This window comes from Gambusia affinis, linkage group LG01 (assembly GCF_019740435.1).
Source record: "Gambusia affinis linkage group LG01, SWU_Gaff_1.0, whole genome shotgun sequence".
Lineage (NCBI taxonomy): Eukaryota > Metazoa > Chordata > Actinopteri > Cyprinodontiformes > Poeciliidae > Gambusia > Gambusia affinis.
Genome location: NC_057868.1, coordinates 5,955,735 through 5,980,315, shown reverse-complemented (window position 1 = coordinate 5,980,315; position 24,581 = coordinate 5,955,735). Strand labels below are relative to the sequence as shown.

General features: G+C 40.8%; 2 protein-coding genes across 7 annotated transcripts in view; both read left to right on the top strand.

The window, feature by feature from the left end:
* The first annotated feature begins 4,331 nt into the window (after positions 1-4,331).
* Positions 4,332-20,077, top strand: esyt1a (extended synaptotagmin-like protein 1a). The gene is made up of 31 exons (XM_044112115.1): positions 4,332-5,185; positions 6,521-6,562; positions 7,303-7,437; positions 7,837-7,910; positions 8,116-8,188; positions 8,268-8,357; positions 8,447-8,502; positions 8,834-8,954; positions 9,049-9,225; positions 9,677-9,759; positions 9,959-10,007; positions 10,250-10,339; positions 10,445-10,540; positions 10,620-10,691; positions 11,391-11,477; positions 11,586-11,735; positions 12,028-12,210; positions 12,302-12,478; positions 12,583-12,665; positions 12,749-12,797; positions 13,926-14,015; positions 14,835-14,930; positions 15,048-15,119; positions 15,201-15,287; positions 15,402-15,548; positions 18,062-18,189; positions 18,353-18,448; positions 18,538-18,669; positions 18,742-18,847; positions 18,946-18,995; positions 19,141-20,077. Exons 1-31 carry the CDS (start codon positions 4,850-4,852, stop codon positions 19,166-19,168), a joined length of 3,255 nt encoding a protein of 1,084 aa, XP_043968050.1. The 5' UTR covers positions 4,332-4,849; the 3' UTR covers positions 19,169-20,077.
* Positions 20,078-20,722: 645 nt separating this feature from the next.
* fmnl3 (formin-like 3) overlaps positions 20,723-24,581 on the top strand; it is a 36,207-nt gene continuing 32,348 nt past the window's right edge. For 4 of the 6 annotated variants that reach the window (XM_044112096.1, XM_044112086.1, XM_044112053.1 and 1 more), the window contains exon 1: positions 20,723-21,420. In XM_044112096.1, coding sequence (XP_043968031.1) covers positions 21,307-21,420 — 114 coding nt within the window. In that variant the 5' untranslated portion in view covers positions 20,723-21,306. The remainder of the gene's footprint in view (positions 21,421-24,581) is intronic. The other 2 variants (XM_044112072.1, XM_044112078.1) reach the window with 2 other exon arrangements.

Here is a 24,581-nt window from a genome sequence, read left to right as displayed (position 1 = left end):
TTAAAGCATGAACAGGTAATTTCCCTTTTCTCTTGCCTTTGGAAAATTTGCTTGTGTCATGTGATTTGTTTTCTGTTGTGGACAAAATGAAACTCAACACGTTGACCAAATGAGCGTGTTGAGTTGTTAGCATTCAGTGCTTACAACTCATGACATGCTCCTTTGAAATTCTGATGAGTTTTTGTAAATAATACAACAACCTGTGGGATCATAACAGGTGTCTTTTGCAGCTCTTGAACATTTTATAGATAAATTGGTTGAAAATTAACTTTCGAACTGAGGCAGCTTCGGTAGGCAAGAGAGTGCCCACTAGATGGCGTCTTTCGAAGAAAAATCAAGCTGAAGTGACCAAGCTGTTGTTTCAAAAGGGGGTTTTCAGTCCATAAAGAATAGAAAATATAGTTTCCCTTATAAGAGTTTCATTGTCCTATTATACGAATAGTAGTAATTGCCAGTTCAATGTCAAGCTTCAAGCAGCTAAAAATATATATGTTTCTGTTTGTTGACTAAATATTATGAGATTCTGCCAAGGCCAGAGGTTTCACTTGAGTGACGTGACCCAGTTACGAGCTGACTTCGACCTTTTCTGACCACATCATTTCAACATCTCAGACCCATAACCCTGTGACTTGCACTTCTCCTTTTGCTGTAACTCAGAGAAGATAATTAAATTTTTCCTCTTATCAATGTTTTTATTGAAACGTTCATTTCTTAATGTATGGGTTTTGAGGTTTCAGAGACCAATGGAAGCATGTTTCTTAAGATTTAGCTGCAGAGCTAATAAACTGTCAGAATGTACAAAACAAATTACCATACTGGTGGATAAAAACATTTTTTTTGAAATGTTTTCAAAATGCTTTAAAAAAAGTAATGAGAAGAGAATGTTCTTTTTTTGCAGACAAAGAGACCTTTATGGGCACAAAATATGTAATGCAGGCCATTACAATATTCATGGGACTAAACAAGACAACAAGACTGACAAAAACAGGATAATCCCAAAATCCAGTTACATTCATTAACATGAGAATTCCAAGTTATAAGATAATATTCTTGATGGAAAAAAAAAAAAAACTTTTTGCCCTCTTTAAATATTTATAACAGATCAGATCTGGATAATCGAGAAGTGGAAGTAAAATGATGTGGTGCTTTCCTATTTAATTTTTTACAAACATTACTTACATACATTATTTGTAATAAATAAATAAAATAAAAGCATGCAACTTACCCATTCTTTGCCTTCTACATCCTGGTTAGTTTGTTTTTTTGTGCCCGAGGAGACTTTGAATTGTCCGGCTGTAACATGGAGAAAATGTGACAGAAAGGTCAAGGTAATGTATTTAACTTCAGCTACTAAAACGCTGTAAAATTTTACTTAATCGGTTTTAACAGTAAAAGTGTCACTTCAAAAGAACTACTTTTGAACAGTTAATATGTTTCCCCTTACATGCAATTACCTTGAACAGAATCATATCTAATAAGATAGAAAGAGAATACTGGTGTAACAACTTAGTCACATCGGAGAATTATACAGGAAACCATCGACCACACAGATCTCACAGCACTCTCCAGCATCACGGTATTCACTGGGGAAGCGCAGCGTTTGGCACGGAGGCCAAAATGTTCACTTTTGGCCTCATCTGACCAGAACACTTTTCTTCCACATGATTGATCTCTCCCCTACATAGCATGTGACCAAAGCAGAAAACAAGGCCTCTTATGGTTTTCTTTCAGCAGTGGTGTTGTTTTTGTAATATTTCAAGGCCAGATTTAGGAGTGCGTGCATTCACTCGGGTTCTTGTTGACCAGGAAGATTGAGCACATCAACCAGTTCTAAAGACTTTATACTGTGTCCATGTAGCTCAGAGAATGGACTTTTAAGATATTTCTTTTAGTTTATTAATCACTGATTGGCACCAAAGCACATTAAAGGGCCCTATTGTTTTGGATCATCCTTCTACACTACCCAGGTCTTATAGTTTAAGTGTATTCTGTATCCCCAGAATCAGAATCTGAACATAGAGATGCCGAATTCAGTTTTTATGCTTCACTGATCTGGAACGAACTTCCAAAAAAACTGAAAAATTGCTGAATCTCTGTTTAAAAAAAAAAGTCTGAAAACCCATTTGTTTAGAGATGCCTTTGATTAATAATTACTGGAAAACAGATTGATTCTAGTCTGCATTGCAGCTTTTTATTACTTCTCTTTAAGTTGCCCCTGTGATAGTGCTTTCTTATTGTCTGTAAATTATTTAAAACACTTTGAATCGCCTCATTGCTAAAATGTACAAAACAAATAAACTTGTCTTGACTCATTATAATACACTGACCTTTGTATCATGGGAAAATGGGAAACTGTTCCAGGGGTATGGATACTGTTAAAAGACACACAATATGTCTCACATGACTTGATTATGGTTGCTTCACAGAGTGCATGTTTTCTGTAAACACAGGATCATAAAAGGCTTCACCCTCAGAGCAAATACAGGCAAGTGTCTGTTACCAGGAAACACCCGAGCTATTTTAAACCAGGTCTGTTTTGTTGGCAGAAGAGACGCTGCAAATGAGAGCCATGTGGAAAGGCAACAGTGTAATAACTCATGTAAATGTCAGTGTCTGTTCCACGTTTTATCATTTTGTCCTCTTTTTGTGGAGACACTGTCTCTGTGATACCCTGGATGGTGGCTCAGCTGCTGCTTGGATACAACAAGAGTAATTTTGATCTGTGTGCAGCACAGCGATACGGCTGCCTCGCTGCAATCTGGAGCATAATGGAAAACGTTAGTTTATTTCACTGATTTAGTTTTTAAAAAAACTGTCATTATACCTCTTCATTACACTCAGACTGTTATATTTCAAGTGCTGTGGTGACTATGGCTTATGAAAAAAAAAAAAAGAGATCAGTTTAGAAGATCAAAACACCACATAAGTCTCATAAAAAAATGGATTTTCCAGTCAGGCATTGACGTAACCAGCCTGTAGCACTTCTCAGTTGTTAAAGAAGTCCAGATTATGACCTTCAGCTCATCAGTCTCTCATCTTCCTCTTGGCAATGCTCCTTAGATCCTCAATGGGATTAGGTTAGGCTAGTTTAGAGGCTAATCAAGCACAGACATAGCATGGTCATTAACCCTTTTATTACCAGGGCATCAGTAAAAGACAAGCTTTGGGTTAATTTTGTTGTTCTTGTTGTAGTTCTGACTGTAAGGATTTGAGTTTTTCTGTGTGTTTATTTTAGGTTTCTGTTGTCCTGTCTTCCCCTTGATTGTTCCCAGGTGGGTCTCGTTCCCTGATTGCCCTCTGTGTATTTAATGTCACCTGTGTTTCTGTATCTTTGTCGGGTCCTTGTTATTTCTGTTGTACCTGTCTTGCTGTCCAGATGTCTCACCAGTTGCTACCAGCAGATTAGCTTTCATCTTCTGCTCTTGCTGTGCTGCCTGGATTTTGGACTTTGAACATCTGATAACTTCATTAAATTCTTAATTTATTCACTCCAATCTGGGTCATCTGTGTCTGCCTCACCACCTCACACTGCAATTTATGACACTGACCTTAAATTTTTATTACGAATTCAGAAATTCACTCGAAGTGGAACTCTTGGAAAAGGTGAACGAAACACGCATTTTGATCATTCCACAGACATAATATCACAGTTAGCATAGGGCTGCTTTCATATAGTTTTGCTCATAAGATGTTTGGCAATGCTAAAGTACCAACTTCCACTGGAAAATGTAATTAGCATGAAAGCCTATCAACAAAGGAAAGCTTGAAGTCCTCCATGGTTCTCTGGTGGATCGCTGCTATTGACTTGACTTGATAAAACCCAGTTGAGCAACACCAGCAGATGATATGGCTCCTAAAATCATCACCTACAGTAGAAACTTCACATTGGACTTCATACAACTTGGATCATGTCTCTTTTTACTCTTTCTCCAGATTCATTATATACATAAGAAATTTACTTTAGCTTTAGTGAGAACTCATCACGGGTAACACGCTTCTTCCCCTTTTCTTGTGCCCTTCCCTCTAACCTATTTTTTCCTTCCACTCAACTTTCTATTAATATGTTTCACACCAGTGGGTCAGTGACTGTTGATTGTGTAGGTCGTGACATAATGTTTCTATTCCTTTTGGTCTTATGACATATTCTACATTTCTGGTGAAGCGGATGTTGGGATTTGATCAGCTGCCATGATCGCTAAAAGCCACCAGAAATAACTGAATTACATCTATTTGTATGTCATGAATTCATCCGAGATTCATTTTTGTATCCACACATGAACCTGTTGGTGCTGCTGTGAAGTTGCTGCAGTGGACATGAGCGCCTGCGCACACGGGAGGATTTATCCTGTGACTGACAGGCAGTGTGAAAAGATAACGCCGGATGGAGGTGGAGGTAGTCCTGTTTTGGAGTCGGTGGTTAAATTATCATAACCCAATTGCTCTCAGGTTCATCTCCAGATGCAACATACCTTTTCATTTTTTATTTTTATTTTTTGCGTTTCTGCGTGTACGCTCCGCCCGCCAGCAGCACATGACGCTACAAGTTAATACCAGGATCTGAGTTTATACTCTGATTGAGGGCTTGAAGCTCAGCCCGCCCTCTCTGGTCTCTGTCTCTGCTTGTCCTGCTCCTCCAGAGCAGCTCAAACGGATCAGACGCGGAGCGGTTCACGACAGAGCCCTGCGGAACCGAGGCGAATAGAAACACTTTTTTTTTTTTTTTTCTGTCTCTGTGGTTCCTGTGATTAAACTGCGTCGCTGTGCGCCGGGGCTCGCCTCTCTGCGGGGAAGGTAAGAAGAAAGGACAGACCTAGAGAGCTGACGGTGAAGCCATCCGCATCTCACCAACATGCACACCGCAGACGGAGACCCGGACATGAGCGGCGGCACGGCTCGGACTGCACCAGCAGCCCCGGCCTCACCGAGCCGCCCCCCCAGTGAGGGAGCAGTCAGTGTGCTGTGGTCGTTTGGGAAATGCCTCGCTGCTCTCCTCCCGGTTTACCTGGCCGGATATTACGGCTTCAGCATAAGCCTGGTGCTGCTCGGGCTGATGATCTACATGGGATACAAACACGGTCGGCAGGAGAAGGAGATGAGGCTCAAGTCTTCCATGTACCTCCTGGAGAACGAGATGGAGTTCACCACTCAGAAGCTGTTCAGAACCAGGAGGGATCTGCCTCCCTGGGTAAGGGGGAATCCTCCTCTGCAGCTTTCAACTCCGCATGGGAAGTTAATCTGCAGCTGAATCTGACCTTCACCGTTTATTATCGTTGTATGCCTTTAATTACATTCGCCATGATCACATATATAAAAACCACATTTTTACACACGTCATTTCCCCATATCTTAGATATTCAGAGGCAGATTTTCTGTAGAGTTTTTTTCATGTAGTTTCCCCTTCTGTGAACCAGCTGGTGATCATTTTATGCTCCAAAAACTGGACGAGCTAGGCAGTGATCAGGACCTCCATATCTGGCAAGATTGTGGAATAAGCAGCGTAAGGGGTGTGTGTGCGTGTGTGTGTGTGTGTGTTTTTGTGTGCTGGTGTTTGTGCGGATGTTGTCAGCATAGATCTAAAAAGAAGATATACGGCATCTGTGGTCGGTTGGTTTCCTGAGAAGTTCTCAGCCTAGTTTAACGTGTTTAAAACCATTTTTTCTACTACATATGTCTGTTTAAAGTAGATGTACGCAAACTGATTCATCAGTTGAATAACTTTGCGCAATTCCCGCTTAATGTTAAAATCAGGCAGATAAACAGTTGCTTTTTTCTCCAGCAGTCAATGAACGAGACCACTCTACAATAACACACTTTAATATATTTCATATTTCGCTAGACAAAAGAGATACATGTTTTGAAGAAAATAATTTATGTTTTTTTTTTTTTTTTACACTGTAACACTGTATATCATCCTCCACACATGGCTCCACCCACAGTGAAACATGGTGGTGGCAGCACCATGCTGTGGGTAAGCTTTTCTACTGCATGGAAATTGATCAGAGTCGATGGATGAAGCCAAAAGCAGGACAACACTGGAAGAAAATCTGTTAGAGTCTCCTAAATACTTGATGCTGGGCTGGAGGTTCGTCTTCTAGCTAGACTACGACCCTAAAAATATCAGCAGCTACAATGAAATTGCATAGACCAAAGCATGTTTGTGTTTTACAATGCTCTAGTTAAAGTCCAGGCCTAAATCAAGTTGGTCTAAGTGGGTATTTGTGGTTTGCAGATGCTCTGCATCCAGTACTTTGCCTTGATGAATTGGCAACAGTTCATTCTGTAAATGGACTAAACTTGGTGGATTCTCTCAAAGACATCTCTAAAGCTGTAAAGTATTGACCAAGGAGACCTTGGTGAATATAAATCCACGCCGCACTTTCAGGTTGTGAAGCCTTTTGAAGATCTCATCATCAGATAAAATCATTTTAAAGCGCATTGAAATCTTTGTCTGTAGAATAACTAAATGTATGTAATACAACTCTGAGTATTTTACTCAGTTTCTATTGCTTTTCATCTACAGGTCAGTTTTCCAGATGTGGAAAAAGTGGAGTGGCTGAATAAGGTATGCTCCCTCTCTCCTTTGTCTGTTTCGCCCGTAGGCAGCTGTGTACTTTCCATCTGTTTAAACACAGAGCTATCTGTATGTCTTTGGCCTGCTCTGCTCCATCTGGCATTGGCGGCAACTCTGATTCAGTTGAGTAACTTCCCACAGCAGCAGCATTAAGGGCTCACGTTTATTAATAAGGTAAAGTATGCACAAGTGGACTCTAAGCTGTCTGCTGGTGCATCCCCAGTGTCCGACGAGGATTATCCACTCATGTAATTGAGAGGAAAGCATTTCAGATCTTAATGCAACTTCTTTGTCTCTGTCAGTGCAGTCACTTTGCATCAGCACAGGGCGAGCATGAGTATGAATACTAATAACGGAGAGCGGTGATCTTGAGGGGAAATTGTAATGAAGTCTGCGACAGACGACCTGCTTGTAGGACAGACAGATGATGGGACTCGTTTCTCAGCCGGCCTGCTTAACCACTCCAGGCTTCCCGATGTGTCAGCCAAGAGATCATTTGCACTTGCAGGCATGCTGCCACGTATCTGTTATTGGAGTTGACAGCGTATACGTAATTAGTGCGATGTCCCACCGCGAGGATTTAACGCATGCAGAGCATATAATTTTGGCATACATTAATCCCAAAAATGTATGCAAATAAAGCATGTTTGATAAGAATATGGAATATTCTCTTTGCATTGCTTGGATGAGCGCTGGAGGTGTGATGAACGGCCGTATGCTCTGTTGCGCAGATCCTGCAGCAGGCCTGGCCCTTTGTTGGCCAGTATCTGGAGAAGCTGCTGGTAGGAACCATCGCTCCTGCCATCCGAGCTTCCAGCATCCATCTGCAGACCCTCAACTTCACTAAGGTCAACCTGGGAGAGAAGGTGTGTTCATGGGACAGATTGTATGGGAGCTTTTTATTAGTTTGCATCAAAGGCTCTGCCTAGTTTGTGCAGCATGTGAGACAGTCTAATAATGTAGCTTGCAAGCTTAATCCATATTTTTACAATTGATTTTTGTAGCTACCTTTTAAAAGGTTGTTTGGAAACAATCCTTTTTACACTGGTATGGATGAGTCACTATGTTGTAAGTGCATTTATTTAAAATACTTATGTGGGTAGGGCATCAAAACTGTATGAAGCCTAAGGGTTTATTTTCTTATAATTATGCTCAACGCATAAAAGTTAAATAACCCACAGCTAATGAAGTTATCTAAGGTTCTGTGTCGCTCTATAGAAGGTTTTCAGTTTGCTTTAATTGAAGGCTGTCTTTGTGTTTCACAGGCTCTGAAGCTGGTCGGTGTAAAGGCTCACACAGAGCACGACAAAAGACAAGTTATGTTGGATTTGTACCTCAGGTAACCCACCACAATGTTCCTTAATCTGTCCTTGTAAGCACATCTACAGAGACTAAAACTTCCTTGAATTACAATACCAAGAGGTCTGTTTGTTTGTAACAGCAGATCTGTGTACTCACCACAAAAATACCACCTCTGTCATAACACCCGCGAGCTGCTTCCCCTTAGTTAAACATTTATCTTTATATTTGCCTCCTCTTTGAAGCTACGCCGGTGATGTGGAAATAAATGTCGAAATTAAGAAGTACTTCTGCAAAGCCGGTGTGAAGGGAGTGCAGGTACAGTGTCTTTTTTTTCAAAAATTTAAAATTATCCTTAGATTTAAAAGTCAGTTTTCAGCTGTGTTTTCTCTCGTAGCTCCATGGAAAGCTGCGTGTGATCTTGGAGCCCCTGATTGGAGACGTGCCTCTGGTCGGAGCTGTTACGATGTTCTTTATTCGCAGGCCTGTGAGTGTTTTTCGACGTTTGACCCGCTTTCATATCTTAGTAAGATATATTTCTTAAAACTAATGTTCTCGTTCGCCTGCTATTTGTAGAAGCTGGACATCAACTGGACTGGACTTACAAATCTGTTGGATATCCCCGGTCTCAAGTGAGTTTTTAAGACTTATTCTTCGCTTTCTCTGTTTTTATCCATCCGATTTGGACATTTAGGCCTACTCCAACAAACAGAAACGTCAAAAATGAATTTGCTTACTACGCGTCCAGTAGAAAATCGGAGATCAACAAAAGAGCTTAAGTGTACAAGAACATGTTAGCCAATGTGCTAATGAAGCCATTTAGTGTCTGCTTTTAACATAATGTGTCGGTTTGAACAGCCAAATATAAAAATATACCTAAAATATAAGAAAACTACCTGGCAAATTATTCAAATAGTCATTTGGGTACTATTGGTAATATTGCCCAATATTATTCATTTGCAGTGCCATGTCGGACACGATGATCATGGATGCAATAGCTTCCCACCTGGTTCTCCCCAACCGCCTCACTATCCCCCTAGTGGCTGACCTGCACGTGGCGCAGCTTCGCTCCCCTCTGCCAAGGGTAAATCTCTCATACAGTGGGTTTCTCCAGATATCTGGAACCACGGTAACTATATTTGTGTAATTTTCTTTCCGTGTGCACATGTCCCCGTTAGGGAGTTGTTCGTATCCACCTGCTGGAAGCTGAGGACCTCACGGCCAAGGACACTGTCATCAAGGGGCTGATTGACGGGAAGTCGGACCCGTACGCCGTGCTGCGCGTGGGAACCCAGATCTTCACCTCACACCACGTAGACAGCAACTTGAACCCGCAGTGGAGGGAAATGTATGAGGTAAAGCAAATGCGACCGGAACTCACCTTTAAAAAAAAAAATAATAATAAAAAAAAAAAATCCACGACAAAAGATCTACAACTTTGGCATACAAACAAGGTGTGTGATGGCGCACACCTTGTTAATTTCTCTGCTTTGTTAGGATTTAACTTAAGTCTCTTATAGTCAGCGCGCTCCTGTTGCCGCAAACAGCTCTGTGAAGATTTTTATCGTCTTCTTTAGCAACAGGAAGGGGCTGTTTTTGAGATAAGAAGCTACTTGCTCAGGGACGCGTTCTGAAATCTATGTCCTGAATTATTCAGCTGTTTAGCCACAGCAGTGAAGTGTTCTTTACCATTGTGATTTTGTTTGCATTGCTCGTGTATTATGCCATTTGCTGCTTTATCTATATTTATGTCTTTATTGGGTTGGTGTTTGTCCTACGGTGTGTGCGGATGTGTGTGTGCGTCAGGTTATTGTCCATGAAGTACCTGGTCAGGAGTTGGAAGTGGAAGTGTTTGACAAAGACCCAGACCAGGATGACTTCCTGGGGAGGTAGCTTACTCATTCTCACTCATCCTCACTCTGTTTCGGTGTGCTTCTCATGTCACTTCCATAACTGCTTTTTGCTATTTCATACCACGCTTCTCTTAAAAACATAAGTTACAAGAGTTCTTTCTTGTAACTCTTTTTATTATTTTAAAGATGTATTGATTTTCTGTTTATATTATTTTTGCTTGCATCTTCCTTCTAGGGCCAAGATTGATCTGGATATTGTGAAAAAGGCCAGAATCGTGGATGACGTAAGTATTTGTGCTTTTAGAAATGAAGCAGTATCTAAGTATGCAGTTATTAGCTTTGTGTTGCGCTGAAAAGAAATATCTGAGTCAGACTGCAGCACTCCTGTTATCATGTGACACTGGAGACACCATGTGCCTCCTTGTGATCTCACCACCTGCGGGCTTTTTGCAGCATGTAGAAAACACCCGAATCAGCCCCCTGAGAGAAATGTGTGTTTAATGAGCCTTCTGACTCTTTCCTGCAGTGGTTCAATCTGAGGGACGTCGGCTCTGGCAGCGTTCACCTGCGGCTGGAGTGGCTCTCTCTGCTGTCCTCTGCTGACAGACTGAGCGAGGTGAAGCCACACTGCACTGCATATATATTTTTCCATAAATAGAAACTGAGTTTATAAAATACCGAAATATTTTTCTGCTTTTTGTTTTTGTTTTTTTTTAACCAGGTTGTTCAGAAGAACCAGAACTTGACAGCAAAGACAGCTGATGCCCCGTCTGCGGCCATCCTCGCCATCTATCTTGACCAGGCGTACGAGCTGCCTGTGAGCCATCCTGATCGCTGCTTCATGCTGTGAGCCGAAACTTTGAATCTCTGAATCTGATTTGTTTAAAATGTTGCAGATGAGGAAAGGTAACAAGGATCCAAGCCCAATGGTGCAGATTTCTGTTCAGGACACAACTAAAGAAAGCAAGGTAAACCTTTAAAAGTACAGTATCTTTAAAATGGTTTTAAATCTATTTATCTTTCTCACGTTACAGCTTATTTCAATATGTTTTATATGTAAATTTGTGTGAAAGACCAGCAGAAAATATTGCAAAGTTGTGAAGTGGAAGGAAAATCTTGTATGGTCTGCAAATTATACGATAAAAACTGACACGTCACATAACCTTGAAGAGTCTACACCAGTGGTGAAACAAAGTAGTCATGGCAGCATCATGCTGTGGGGACATTTTTCCACATGGACAGGAAACTTAAATACTGGAAGAAAACCTGTTAAAAGCTTCAAAAGACTCGATGCAGAGGAGGATGTTCAGTGTCATCTGGACGACTACCATAAACAGACAGCCAGCTCTACAACGGAGTGAATTAAAGCAATGTCATGTATTGGAATGGTCCAGTCAAAACCCAGACCTCTTCTTTCCACAAATTATTAATTCAATGGGGTTGAATACAGAAGCACAGCACCATTCTTTTTATTCTTTGATTTTAAAAGCCTCACAATTCTTCACTGTTTTGTGCTGATCTATTACAGCAAATCCGAAATTTGTGGTGGTAATGTGACATAATATGGAAAATGTGTGAGAAGAATGCTTTTGTGATGCACTGTAACCGTTGTTGGCACATTGGATCAAATTTTGAGCTTAATGGATGTCCTCTTCATGCAACTGCAGACCTGCTACGGGACCAACAGCCCTGTTTGGGAGGATGCTTTCACTTTCTTCATTCAGGATCCTCGCAAACAAGATATTGACATCCAGGTAAGTCCTTTTTACATATATGCAGTGCATTTCTTGCTTCCTCTGATCCATTAACTGCACTCTTTTCCTTTAAACTCTGATAAATTGTCCCCTGGTAATATGTCTTAGGTGAAGGACGATGACCGGTCGTTGTCTTTGGGCAGCTTGATAATTCCTCTGAACCGCCTTCTGGAAAGCAATGAGCTCACCTTGGACCAGTGGTTCCAACTGGAAAATTCGGGATCAGGCAGCCGCCTCTATGCCAAAATTGTGCTGAGGGTTTGTATTTCTCCTGTTTTCTGCCTGTGCACACACACAACAAAAAGAGGCAAATGTAACAGGGAGACCAAAACCAAACTGGGTGAAGATATCAAATTAACAATCTTTTATTGGCAGAAATGAAATCCAATTTTTACATAAATACATGATTATGCCGTAGATTAAGTAGAAAAAAAAACAGGACTTCATTTAATTGAATATGCACTAACAAACCCGCTTCATTCTTATTTTTTAAAAATTTTTTTTAATTTTATTATTCTGCTCAACCAACCCTCTCTCTATTCCCTGATAGATTTTGTGGCTAAGTGATGACGCCTCTCCCACAACTCCGTCTCCACCCCCTTCAGGCTCAGGATCCGGATTGGGTCAGGGAGACGTCGCATCGAACCAGAACTCTGCAGGGTCCGGCGGGTTAACCAAACCTCAGCCATCGCGACCACAGAACACCACCCCTGACCCAGAGTTTGCAACCGAGGTAAACAGAAACCATTATCTCAAGATGGGGTAAGTGGGAGTGCTCTCGCAGGCTGGTGTAACAGTGCCTGTTGTTGCTCTGATGCTTTCAGGGAGTGTTACGAATCCATCTGGTGGAGGCCCAAAACCTGATAGCCAAGGACAACTTCATGGGGGGGATGGTGAAAGGAAAGAGTGACCCCTACGTCAAGATCCGTGTCGCTGGTATAACTTTCCGCAGCCACACCATCAAAGAGAATCTCAATCCTGTCTGGAATGAACTTTATGAGGTTTTCTTGTTTTGTTTTGTTTTTTGTTTTTTTGCTACAAAAATCTGTTATTTTGTTGATTTAATAAAATCATAATGCTCCAAGTGTCATTTTTGTGTGCCTAGGTGATTTTGACCCAGCTTCCAGGTCAAGAGGTCCAGTTTGAGCTGTTTGATAAGGACATTGATCAGGATGACTTCCTTGGACGGTACATTGTTGCTTTTATTTATTAGTTTTAACTAAATGTGTGGAAATGGGGAGTAAACCTTTAATTGAATGTTGTGTTTGCAGGTTCAAGCTTAACCTAAGAGACATCATAAGCGCCCAGTTCATTGATACGGTGTGTGAAATTAATCTGATAGATTTAACCCATGTTATCATCAATATCTACAGTTTACTTTAAAAAAATTGTAGTCTATCCAACTTTTAACGTTTTGTTTTATGGAAGTCACAAGCTTCAGTAAATTTTATGTGTTTTACTTTATGTGATAGACCAACACAAGGAAACCCACAATTATAAAGTGAAAGAAAAAAACAAAACACACACACACATGGTTTTTAACAAGTTTTACAAAAACTGTATACATGAAATGTTTGGCCTGGATATGTATTCAGCCTCTTTTACTCTGAAACCCACTGACCAAACCAGAAGTAACCAATTAATGCCCTTGTTGGCAAATGTTGTCCAACAGACCTCAAAGTGGTTTGTTAAAGAAAACTGGAGAACAAGCATCATCACAAACTGACCGCAGACAAATCAGGGATATATTGGAGAAAGGTTTTGAAAATCTGACACAGCTCTTTTCAGTGTATCATCTGAAATAGGAAAAAATATGGCAAGACTAAACCTATGTGTCTATCTACCTAAAATGACAGGCCTTGAACAGCGGAGCATTAATCTAGGAAGCCAGAAGGCCCAGGGTTTTTCCTGTAGGAGCGTCTGAAGGAGTGCTAAGTAGTGACTCTTCCACAAGACAAAAATTTAGCTTTTTGGTCTAGATAGGAAACCCTATCTGTGGAGGACAGACACAAAGTGGCATACAATTGGGAATTAGAAGGAATAGCATGCATGGTTTTTATCCAGCCAGTCATTGTCTATACTTGCTGACCAATGCAGGGTCATGGGGAGGCTGGTGCCTATCTTCAGTGGTTATTTCTGTAGAAACATTCAAGCAAAGCTACAATGAAATGGAATAGATAAAACCATATTTATATGTTAGAGTGGCCCAGTCAAAAATTAAGACCTAAATCTACAATCTGTGGAAAGACTTAAAAATTGATCTTAACAAACACTCACCATGCAGTTTTTTAGATGGGCACTGCTGTGTATCCTTCTCTTTACGATTGTGCACTGTTCTGTGTTGGTCCATTTCCCAGAAACCTTATGAGACAAAAAAAAGGGGGTCATCAATACTTTGCAATGCACTTCTGATCATACCACATTAACTTTGTTTGATTGTTTTTCTAGTGGTACACTCTAAATGATGTGAAATCAGGTCGAGTTCACCTGGTGATGGAGTGGCTGTCCAGAGTGACTGACCTACCGAGACTGGAGCAGGTAAGATATGTACTTAATATCTCTTTTTCTCATGATATACAATGCCTCACGAAGTCATACTGCAGTGTCTAGATGTGCAGTCTGATTGAGATCCATCCACACAAACTCTTCTCAAAGGAACATCTACTAAATACTGACTTGAAGGGATAATTCATATGCAGTCACTTATTTGATGTTATATGTTTTTAAGTGGTTTTCACTTTGACATTAAATATATTTTGTTGCAATTTTATTTGTCCAAAAAGCCACAATTTGTCATTTATGATTGATTTGTAAAGACAATAAAAAGTGCAAGACAAAGTGAATACCCCACTGCACAAAAGCACTATATTTTGGTTATCATTGCACCAGCTCTATAACAATCACAAACCGAAGAGGATTTTGGTTTCCACTGCGAAGAAAAACATTTTACCCACAGGAAGGAGCTTAGTTTATGGCAGGGGAGGGCACTCCTGGTCCTCGAGGGCTGGTGTCCTGCAACTCTTAGATGTCTCCCTGGTCCAACACACCTGAGTCCAACAGCTGAATCACCTCCCAAGTGCAGTCAGGTTCTCCAGAGTCCTTCTAATGACCTCATTATTTGACTCAGGTGTGTTGAAGTAGAGATACATCTAAGAGTTGCAGGACACCGGCTCTCGAGGACCAGGGTTGGCCACCCCTGATCTACAGGATATTAATAAAAGGAGATGGTGAACTTCTGTTTTAGGGAAATTTACATCGATTTTTGATCTCAACGTCCCTCTGTTTACAGTCAGTATGCAGCAAACTTTAGCCACTAATTTTGTGTTGCACAGTGGCATACTTTTCCTTTCTTCGCAGGTATTGCAGTATCAGTCCCAACAGTCATACCAAAACAAGGTTGTGCCATCTGCGGCTGTGTTGTTTGTGTACGTGGAGCGTGCCCACGGCCTGCCGGTGAGATTGTAGCCCTAGGGGGGTTTGTTCTTCATTAAAGTGTTGATACATTGCATAAAACTCCGAGATTCAGCCTGCAAGTTACTTTAACACTGTAAAACGTTTGTGTGGTTTCAGTTGAAGAAGAATGGAAAGGAGCCAAAGGCCGGAGTAGAGGTTACACTTAAGAATATGTCATACAAAACCAAGGTAGTTGCATTTAGTTTGAGCAAACTGTATAGAGCAAACACAGTGGAAAGCTGTAAAAGTTTCCTTTGCTTCTTCTCAAAGGTCTGTGAGAGATCCACATCTCCTCGATGGGATGAGGCATTTCACTTTTTGGTTCGTGACCCCAGAGATGAAACACTCACAGTGAAGGTGAGAGAAAATGCTAATGAATCATGACCGTATTTACTTCTAATCTGATGTTTCACAAAGATATATTCAAAGTTTGATGTCTTTCACTTTTTTTTTTCTTTTTTTTTTTTATAGCTTTCTCACAGCTGGGGCCAGACTCTTGGGTCCCTGACTGTCCTTCTGAGGGAGGTGCTGTCAGAGTCAGGCTTGGTGCTGGACCAATGGTTCAAACTGGATGGAGCACTGCCAGAGAGTCAGATACTGCTGAGAGTCACTCTCAAGGTACCACAGAAACATCTTTCTTAACTGCTCTGATCTTCAAAACAACCTGTGCAACCTATTAGCAACTAAACAGATTTCTAGTCATATGTTAGTCATAGACTAGTCATAGACTTGAGTGGATTGATTTAATTATTTAGAGAACAGCCAATGCCTGCACTTTCCTTCTCAGAGAAACTAAGCAGGGTTATCTGTGGTTTGTATGTGGGAAACCACAACCGAACACCATTTGCTAAAACACTTTTAGAGCTTAATGAACTCAGGCGTTAGAACACCAGATATTAAATTTGAGAGTTCAGGGTTCAAGTTCCTGTTTAGGTACAATGAGCTCTCAATTTTAAACCAAAGAGCTCCTTCAGTGACAGACTGCATCCTCCGTGCACAAAGGAGCGTTTTCCCATAACCTTCCTCCCAGCAATTGTTAGGACCCTCAGTGTTCCCAATAACTCAATACATGTTTACATCCCTACTGTTGTTTGCACATTCCTGTTTTTTCACTTCCTGTAAAAGTCCTGGTTTTTTATGCAAATAGACAGATGAACATCTTGTACAATTTTCTTTCTTTTTTACATTTTTTTAGTTTAAATTACCCTACACAGATGCACATACTTATCAATCCTAGTAGGCTATGTGTACTCCTTACAGTACAGTCTCGTATTCTTATTTTCAATTTTGTTTATCTTGGTGTGAATGTGTATGCTTCCTCTTTCCTTTTACTTTCCACAGTCATACCTGAAAGGATAATTCTGTTCTATTTCATAATTGCATTAAGAATATTGACCCTATCCAGAGAATTTATTGTAGTCAATTATTCAATATTAAGTGACCACGCAGATCCTTAGGTGACAATGCAACTTAAATATGGAGGATTATTTTGCAAAAAATTACTGCACACTTTAAGAACTCTTGGTACTGGACACAGATTTGTTTTTATAGTTCATGTCAAACTGTGACTTCTGAAAGTAGAACTAGGTTCAGCACAACACTAGACCCCCCATCCCATCTCCAAACTAGTGGAAAGCTGTTTCAAATGACTTTGAATTTTGTTTTTATTCACAGTTTATACTCGGTTGCAGTTGTTTGCGTACCACGGTAAATGCTTCTTGTATTCGCTATGTCTGTCATGGTTAGCCCCTTCTTAACGTAGCACTAGTACTGTATTATTTATCTAATAACAGTCTTCCTGTAGATACCCCAATGTAATGAATGTGATTACAGATCTAGGCGTTGGAGCCTGATTACCTATTTTTCCCCTTATAGCTAATGTCTTACAACGAATCTCCTTTATAAATATAGCTTACCGTCAAAGGTATTGAGTCATCCCTGCAAATAATTGAAATCAAATATATCAGTCACTTCAGGGGACACTGGTGGATAAATTCTAGCATCTATGTTGACTGCTTCTAAATATATTTGTCAAAGAACGGATAGGTCTCAAATATAAACTAAGCTTTCCACTTAGTTTGTGGTGTTGCAAGGAAGGGAATCCATTGGAAAGCAGTTCAGTCATGAAGTGGTAGTCTATGAAAAAAGAGTAGAGTCAGAAGATACTGAGGCACACCGTGTGCAGACGTCTCCAAACTTCTGCAGAGTCTGCAGCTACAGACCTCCAAGCATCATGTGGTCTTCAAATTAGCTCAAAAACAGCATCTAGAGCAGTTTTTCCCAATCCTGGTCCTTAAGTCACACCAACCTGCAGGGTTGAAAAACACTAGTCTAGAGGATTTCCTGGAATGGGGTTCCATGGCCTGGTAGCTAGAAGCAAGACTTGTATCAGCAATGCAATACAAAGCAACAGAAGTAATGATGTAAAGCACGCTACCAAAGGACATATGGCAGTCGCGAAGTAGTCTCACTGATTTAATCCAGTATGGGTTTGGCAGTTGTCAGAGGAATAGCATTTGTTTGACTGCATTGTATCAAGTGAAATCAATTAGAATGTCTCAGCATAGAGACAGGCAGTTTTGGAATAGTTGCGGGATGTCCCGGTACGTGCTTCAACATGAATGTGCAACAGTGCACAAAGTCAGCTCCTTAAAGATCAGCGAGCTTGGTGTGGAAGAACTCAACTGATCTTAACCCCTTAGAACATCTTGTTTATTGATTAAGAATGGGATGTCTGTCAAGAACATATGTGTGTGAAGGCAGATGAGTGGATACTTTTGGCAACATGGTGTAGTTTGTAGATTTACCCGTCGCAGAATCCCTGCCATTAAGTATAGATACCACCTTTGTTTTCCTTTTCTTAGAAAGTCCCCTAATGCCCAATTCTTTTTATGTGTAGCTAGCTATAAAATCTTCAGATTTTAAATAAAGTGGAACGTATATGTGGATGGAGCTTAATCTGATTGGATTTAGGCTGCATTGTACTCCATGTGATTGGATGAAAATTGGACCTGTTTTTATTGTAAAGTGCATTTGGGTGACATTGGCTGTCAGTTATTGTCTTCTTAAATAAACTCAATTGAGCAAAACTTGAAGCTTGATTTTTTTTTTTTCTTCTTCTAATTTTGCAGATATTGGACACCCAATTAGCAGTGTGTCGTGCCACACCTGGAGCAGGTGGAGATGGAGGTGTAGAGCAATTCATGCCCAGATGGGATCCTTCCCATCTCGATCTGAAGCACAGAAGTGGATTTCCCATGTACGTCAAACATAGTTTTTCTCTTCATATTTGTTCCAAACCTGGCTTGCAAAGACAGTGTTTTTCATAATTTAAACAGAGGACTGTATAGCATGTACAACATGTTTGCTTTCTTAAAAAAACGCTTAGCAGAAATGTTGGATTTGTGTCTTTTTGTCTATAGCGCCGCGGATAATGGAAACTCAGCCAGCCAAGTGAAGCTCACTATCGGCTACTCTGCAGACGAAAACAGGCTTTTCATCATTGTTCACTCCTGCAGGTTTTATACCATTTTAAGAACTTTTTATCAGATTTCTCCTTCAGAACTGTTGGTTGCAGAAAAAAAATGGGATCTCTGTACATCCGCAGAGCCCTGGCAGCCTGCTCCAAGGACGGTGCCGACCCGTACGTTTCTTTCGTCCTGCTGCCTGACAAGAAGGCCACAACCAAGAGACGAACTGCCACCAAGAAGAGGGACCTCAACCCAGAGTTCAATGAGAGGTGAGACTAATGGCAAAAAATAATGGTGGTACAACTAGAAGTGACATTGATTATATTGCTGTCACTCTGCAGGTTTGACTTTGATTTCACTCTGGAGGAGTCCATGCAGAAAAGACTAGATTTATCTGTGAAGCACAGCGGCTCCTTCATGAGCCGAGAGAAGGAGCTCATTGGAAAGGTACTTTTGAGCAGCACGCAATCAGAACTGTAGTTTGGTATTACTTTAAGTTCTTTTTACTTTTACCAACATGATTATTTTTGCTCCTCCCCCCTCAGTTACAGGTGGATTTGGACCAAATTGATCTCAAGGCTGGTGTCACACAATGGTAAAAAAGGAGAGATGTTTTACTAATTTAAACATAATAACAAATGTATTTATATAACTGATAATATATTATTTATGTTAACAAATGTTGCATAAAATCACTTAATCTGGGAATATAAACTTGCATTTTCTATATTTTTTTTCAGGTATGATCTAATAGCAGAAAGCACATAGAAGAATCCAATTTCTGGTACTATTTAACACAAACCTGGTGTTGCTTCTGTGATTTGTGCATTTGTAATTCAGCTTAAATGGAATATTACACCATCACTGCAACAAAAAAGAAAAAAAAATGTGCCTCACGGAAACATAAACCATCAGTATTTATTGGGGGAAAAAAATACACAAATCTCATTATTCTCAAACAGAATATTTTCTGCACAAGCAGATAATTTCACCTGTTGGATATTTGACAAAGATGCAACCGTGTTGCATGACAAACCTGTGGTATATGTGCTTTAAAACATGCACCCATGCTGTTGACGTTTATTTTTAAAAAAATAATTAAATGCCTTATGCTGTGTCATTGATTTACAATTTCAACACAACAGAGAATGTTCCTTAAATGTTATATTTTACAGTCTTAAAGTTATTCCAAATAGTACTTTGTTTATGTATGTTTATATTATTGCCTTAAGTATTACAAAACTGTGCACAATTTGTCTGTTTATGTGTTTAAGATGAAGTTTTATATGTCTTATGTTTCACTTTTCTAAAGCAGAGTATTACAAACCTTTAGGTTCTTGCCTAAAACATAGGTGCAATACTGTAAGCTGAATCTAAATCACTGTGCTTTTAGAAAGACCAACCTTTACAGAGTGCTGGTGTTACAGAAACAAATACTTATTTGTGTGTAAGTGTTTGGCGTATCAGTGCTTTCAGTGAAACTAGAACTTTTCAAGTTGCGCAAAAAAAGACCATGCTAATGTTCACCACTGTTTATAAATGACACAAAGAGGTCATTTGTGGAGCAGGAAAGAAAATTATTGTGCTCTCTGAACTGTATATCTGCTCTAGCTAGCATACGTGGAACATATCATTGTTCATTTGCTAAATTTGTTGATTAAAGTTTGCACTCATGAATCAAAGCCCTTCATTCTGTTCTTTTTTTCCAACTCAGAACACGTTAGCATGTTTTATAAAACTTAAAAGGGAACAAATTGTATGCATTTGTCTTAAATTAAATTACACACTCAGTGGGGAATGTTTATTTTCTTTTAGAATAGAATAGAATGCACTATCACAAGTACAAGCAACGAAATGTAGTTTGCATCTATCCAGAAGTGCTATACAGGATATAAATATTTATTTACAGGTGTACAAGACTAAATATAAATATAAATATGGGAGCTATATGCACAGATTATACAGAATATACACGAATGTTAGGAAATTGATTATATATGTATTAGTGGGTTTATAATACAAGATAAATAATGGAAGATAAGAGTTACAGATTGCATATGTGTGTGAGGATGATTGAAACAATTAGGTACACTGTTTAAGGTTATCAAAGGGAACTGATGCATGATAAAATATTTTTGAAAACCAGGTACTGTTTTCTTTCATTTTCACAAACCAAAAAATGTCGAAGAAATGAGGAAATTAAATAAAAAAATATTTGGTTTGTTTTTGTGCCATACTCCTGCTTGGCCACAAGATGGCAGTGAAGTTTGGTAGACCTTTAACTTCTACATCCAGCTGCACTTTCAACGGCTGGGCTTCAAGTGCCTACAGATGTGAAAACGATCAAATGACTGACGCCTCTTTAGCCAATGGGAGCAAGAGTAGTCTTTGTGGGGGAGGGAAAAACAAGAAACCCAGCCCTCTGAGTGGATGCGAGGGCGAACAGCTTAATCAGGATCACACAACAATAATGAATGGAAACGCAGCGTAGCCAAGAAAAGTTGAGCAGCTTGAAAAACTTACTGTCGGCCAGTAAAGGACTCTTTATCAACGGCTTTGAGGAAGAATTTGCTTTTTTTGGAGTGATGGATTGGCCGGTTGAATCTGATATTTCACTTTGGGAAAGAAAGCTGCGTTTCTGTGGGAAGTTTTGAATTGTATTTTTTTGTTTTTTATCGCTAGCTTGATTAACGGTAAATGGCACTTATTGGGACAGTGTTAGGAAACTACCGCGTTGTCAGTCGAGTTTTACTCGCGAAAAAAGTGGATTATGTGGAGAAAGCCGTAAAGAAAGCTGGGGAATTTGGGGAAAATATTTAGCCTCACTGTGGATTATCACCAACAGAGAAATAAGAAGAAGAAAAAAGCTGAGAAGTTTGGACGTTTCACGTTGACAGGAGGGTAAAATGGGTAACGTGGAGAGTGTTGACGGCCAGTCGGAGATGAAGCATCACATCATGCCTCTGAAGGTGCCCATGCCTGACCCCACCGAGCTGGAGGAGAAGTTTGCCATTGTTTTGGTAAGTCAGAATGAACCCAGGCTATTTATTGTTCTATATCTTACGGTCCTCCCTAGTTATTATTTTTGACTACATCTGCTGAGCCACTCCTCGCTCGCAGTGTGAGTGGTGCATCCTTTAGAAGTTAATTATTGCGGATTTCTTAACGAGCTTAAAGTGTGTTTGTGTTTACGCATCAACGTCTTTATGGCCCATCATTAAATGAACAGACTTTAGCTGTCCCGCCCCTCACTTTTTGCCTGCTGCCCCCACCTTCCCGTTCTTTTCCTCTCCTGCGGTTCTTTTGTCTCCCCGAAAAAGTCAGAAAACGGAGCCCTGTAGCTGAAACGGCAACTGCAGCCTGCTGGGAGCGGCTGAGGGACATTTCCAACACTGCGAGCAGAGAAAAAAAAAATACTGTAAATCCTTGATGGAGCACATCAAGGCCTTTGTTTGGTTTAGTTTTCTCGCTGAAGGCAGGCAAAGCATCTGAGAGCAACATTTTCTGAATTCCCCCAAAACTCCCACACCCGAGGAGTTCCTGCCCTCCCCTTTTTCCTCCTTCACTCCCCATCAGGTTGCTGCTGCTGCTTCTGAGTGCTTTCTTATAATTAACACACACACACACACACACACACACACGCACACGCACACACTCAGAATCCACTTCTATCACTTTTCTTATGTGCTTAAGTGAAGCACAGGATGTCAGATTGGGACAGTCACCTTAGGCCAAAGAAACAACACTGTTCGCGGCTTTTACTCATATGATCTTTATTACTCATTATAGAAGTGAAGTTTGAAAGCTTTGTATCTCACAGCTTTGTGCTTCCTCATTTGTATGGTGCAGTTTGGTTAGCGACTGGTATGGCTACACATTTCTGTCTGAAATGTTCTGTGGGAATTGCACTTGCAACGCTTATATTTGGACTTAAAATGGTCAGTGGGAGTTTTTTTCGGGATAAAACCCCGACGCTTCTAGCTACGACATCCACGTTCAACCAGGATTCTTTCTTTCTTTTTTGTCCTTTCTTTTATTCTGAACTTGAATCAGCTTTCGAAATTCAGATTATGAAAGTGAAATGAATATCCGTCTTGTTGTTAAAAGCTTATTTCTATCATAGTATCTGCCTGCTTGATTTATTGCTTTTTTTATTTTTTGATGTTGTGTGGAGATAAAGCAATCCTTTTATAAATCCTCTTCAAACAGGTGGGTTGAAGTCATTTATTCACCCGTGTTGTGTCAAGAGTTAAAGCTGGCTTGTGTGACAATAGTCTTCAAGCATCATTGTCTGCCTGGAAGCCAGTAAGCAGTCATACTGAAACTTGAGTTCAGAAGGTTCCAGTTAAATCCGTCATTTTGGGTCGTTTCAATAAATTGCCCCTGACTCACTGACAAAGCAACGACACTTTTAAGTTGTTTTTTCCTTTTTAAAAGATTTTATTGGTTCTAGCGGCCTTTATTTTAGAGTGGCTCAACAGGAAAGTGGATAATGAGAGAGGGAGGGAAGACATGCGACAAGGGTCATCAGGCCAGGACTCGAACCTGTGACGGCCGTATCGGCTAAGGCCTCCATATTTGGGTTGTGCTTCACCCCTGTGCCACCACAGCGTCTTTGCAAAAAAAAACCCCAAAAACAAACAAACAAAAGCCTCCAATGAGTTGAAGCTTTTCCCCCGAGAATCTTCATGTGGTCTTCTGTTGTCCAATAGGATGTCGTTGTCAAACCACATTGTTCCCAGACCTATGATTAACCTGTATTCTAGGACTTTTTTTCCCCTTCCAGACACAAACCTTAACAATATAAGTTTACAGTACCAGTGTCTTCCCGTGCAGAGACAACCCACCCCCCCTCACCCCCCTGTGTTTATTTGTCATGTAACGTGGCAATTTTTCTTGACTGCTCATTTCAGGCTCCTCGTTCACGCCGGCCACGCCTCGCACTTTGCTCTCACATTTTTAAGAGTTTAATTAGAACTTCAGGCGGCGAGAAGCTCGACGCGTTTAAATCATGTAGCGTCGCTGCAGAACACTCGCAGACCCGCCACGAGTTTGAATAAAACCAGCCACGGTTGTCGGCAGCCTCTGAATCAAACCCTCCGCAGCAAGAATTCAGTTAAGTCAGTCGCAGCGTCTCAGCAGTAAGATAATTATAGACCGCACTGTACTACACTATTACAACATCTTAGATCATGTGCTCCACATGCTGATTACTCCTGTGAGAGGGTTGGACGTTTTACGGTGAGACAGTTTTAACGCGTGGTAGTTAAAACAGTTTTGTTTTTTTGTTTTTTTTCTGCGAGGTGCATTTCCTTCGGAGAAAGCCTGGAAATGGTTTCATCGACACGCATCCTGGCTTAAGCAGAGCAGCCATGTAGTCGTCTGGCTTTCCTGAAGCACAAAGACGGTCCCTCTCATTATGTTCAGCCTTGCGGAGCGGCCGATGATTTCCACGCGTGAAGCGGTAGACTCAACATTTCAGCTCTGAGCTGAGAGTGGGGAAACGCTTTTCAGCCTCCAGTACCCCGCCCCGCTCTGCCTCCGGAATAGCTCCAGATTCCCTTTACTTTACTTGTTTCTGTTCTGTTTGTTTTATTTTGGATATTTTAAATGTCTCCAGTTCCAGTGTCAAATGTTCATAAGAATTTAAAGGTTACTAATCTTTGAGAACACATTCTGGCATTATTGTGTCATTACCGTTATACTTGAAAATGGTCTCAAAACTACAATATTGTCATTTATCGTGAGAACTTCTGGGACAGTTTAATCGTCCGGCAGTTTATCGTGACAGGTCTACGTCTGACGTCGAACGTAAACGTCCGACTGGTTTCCCTCCAGGATTGTCCTGGACTGTTCTGCGTCTGTCTATCGATTAGCTCTGACCACCTTCAACAATGGCCACTTGTCGCCACTTCTCCATGAAGGCCGGTGCTGTGAAGCCTCCACCTGAGCTGAGGGTCTCCTCCAGAGTTGACCTCTTGGCCACTTCACTGAGCTTCACTCAGACATCTGCGTTTCTAATTGTCGGTGCAAACGGATGAGTCCTCTCTCTCTCGGGCACGGCGCCCGCCCGGCTTCACTGGACTGACAGCAGGCCCTGGTGATGTCATGGCTGCAGCAGCCATTCCCCGGCGTAGTAACATCCCCGGCTCTAATGACTTTAGCAGGGTCGCTCAGGAGT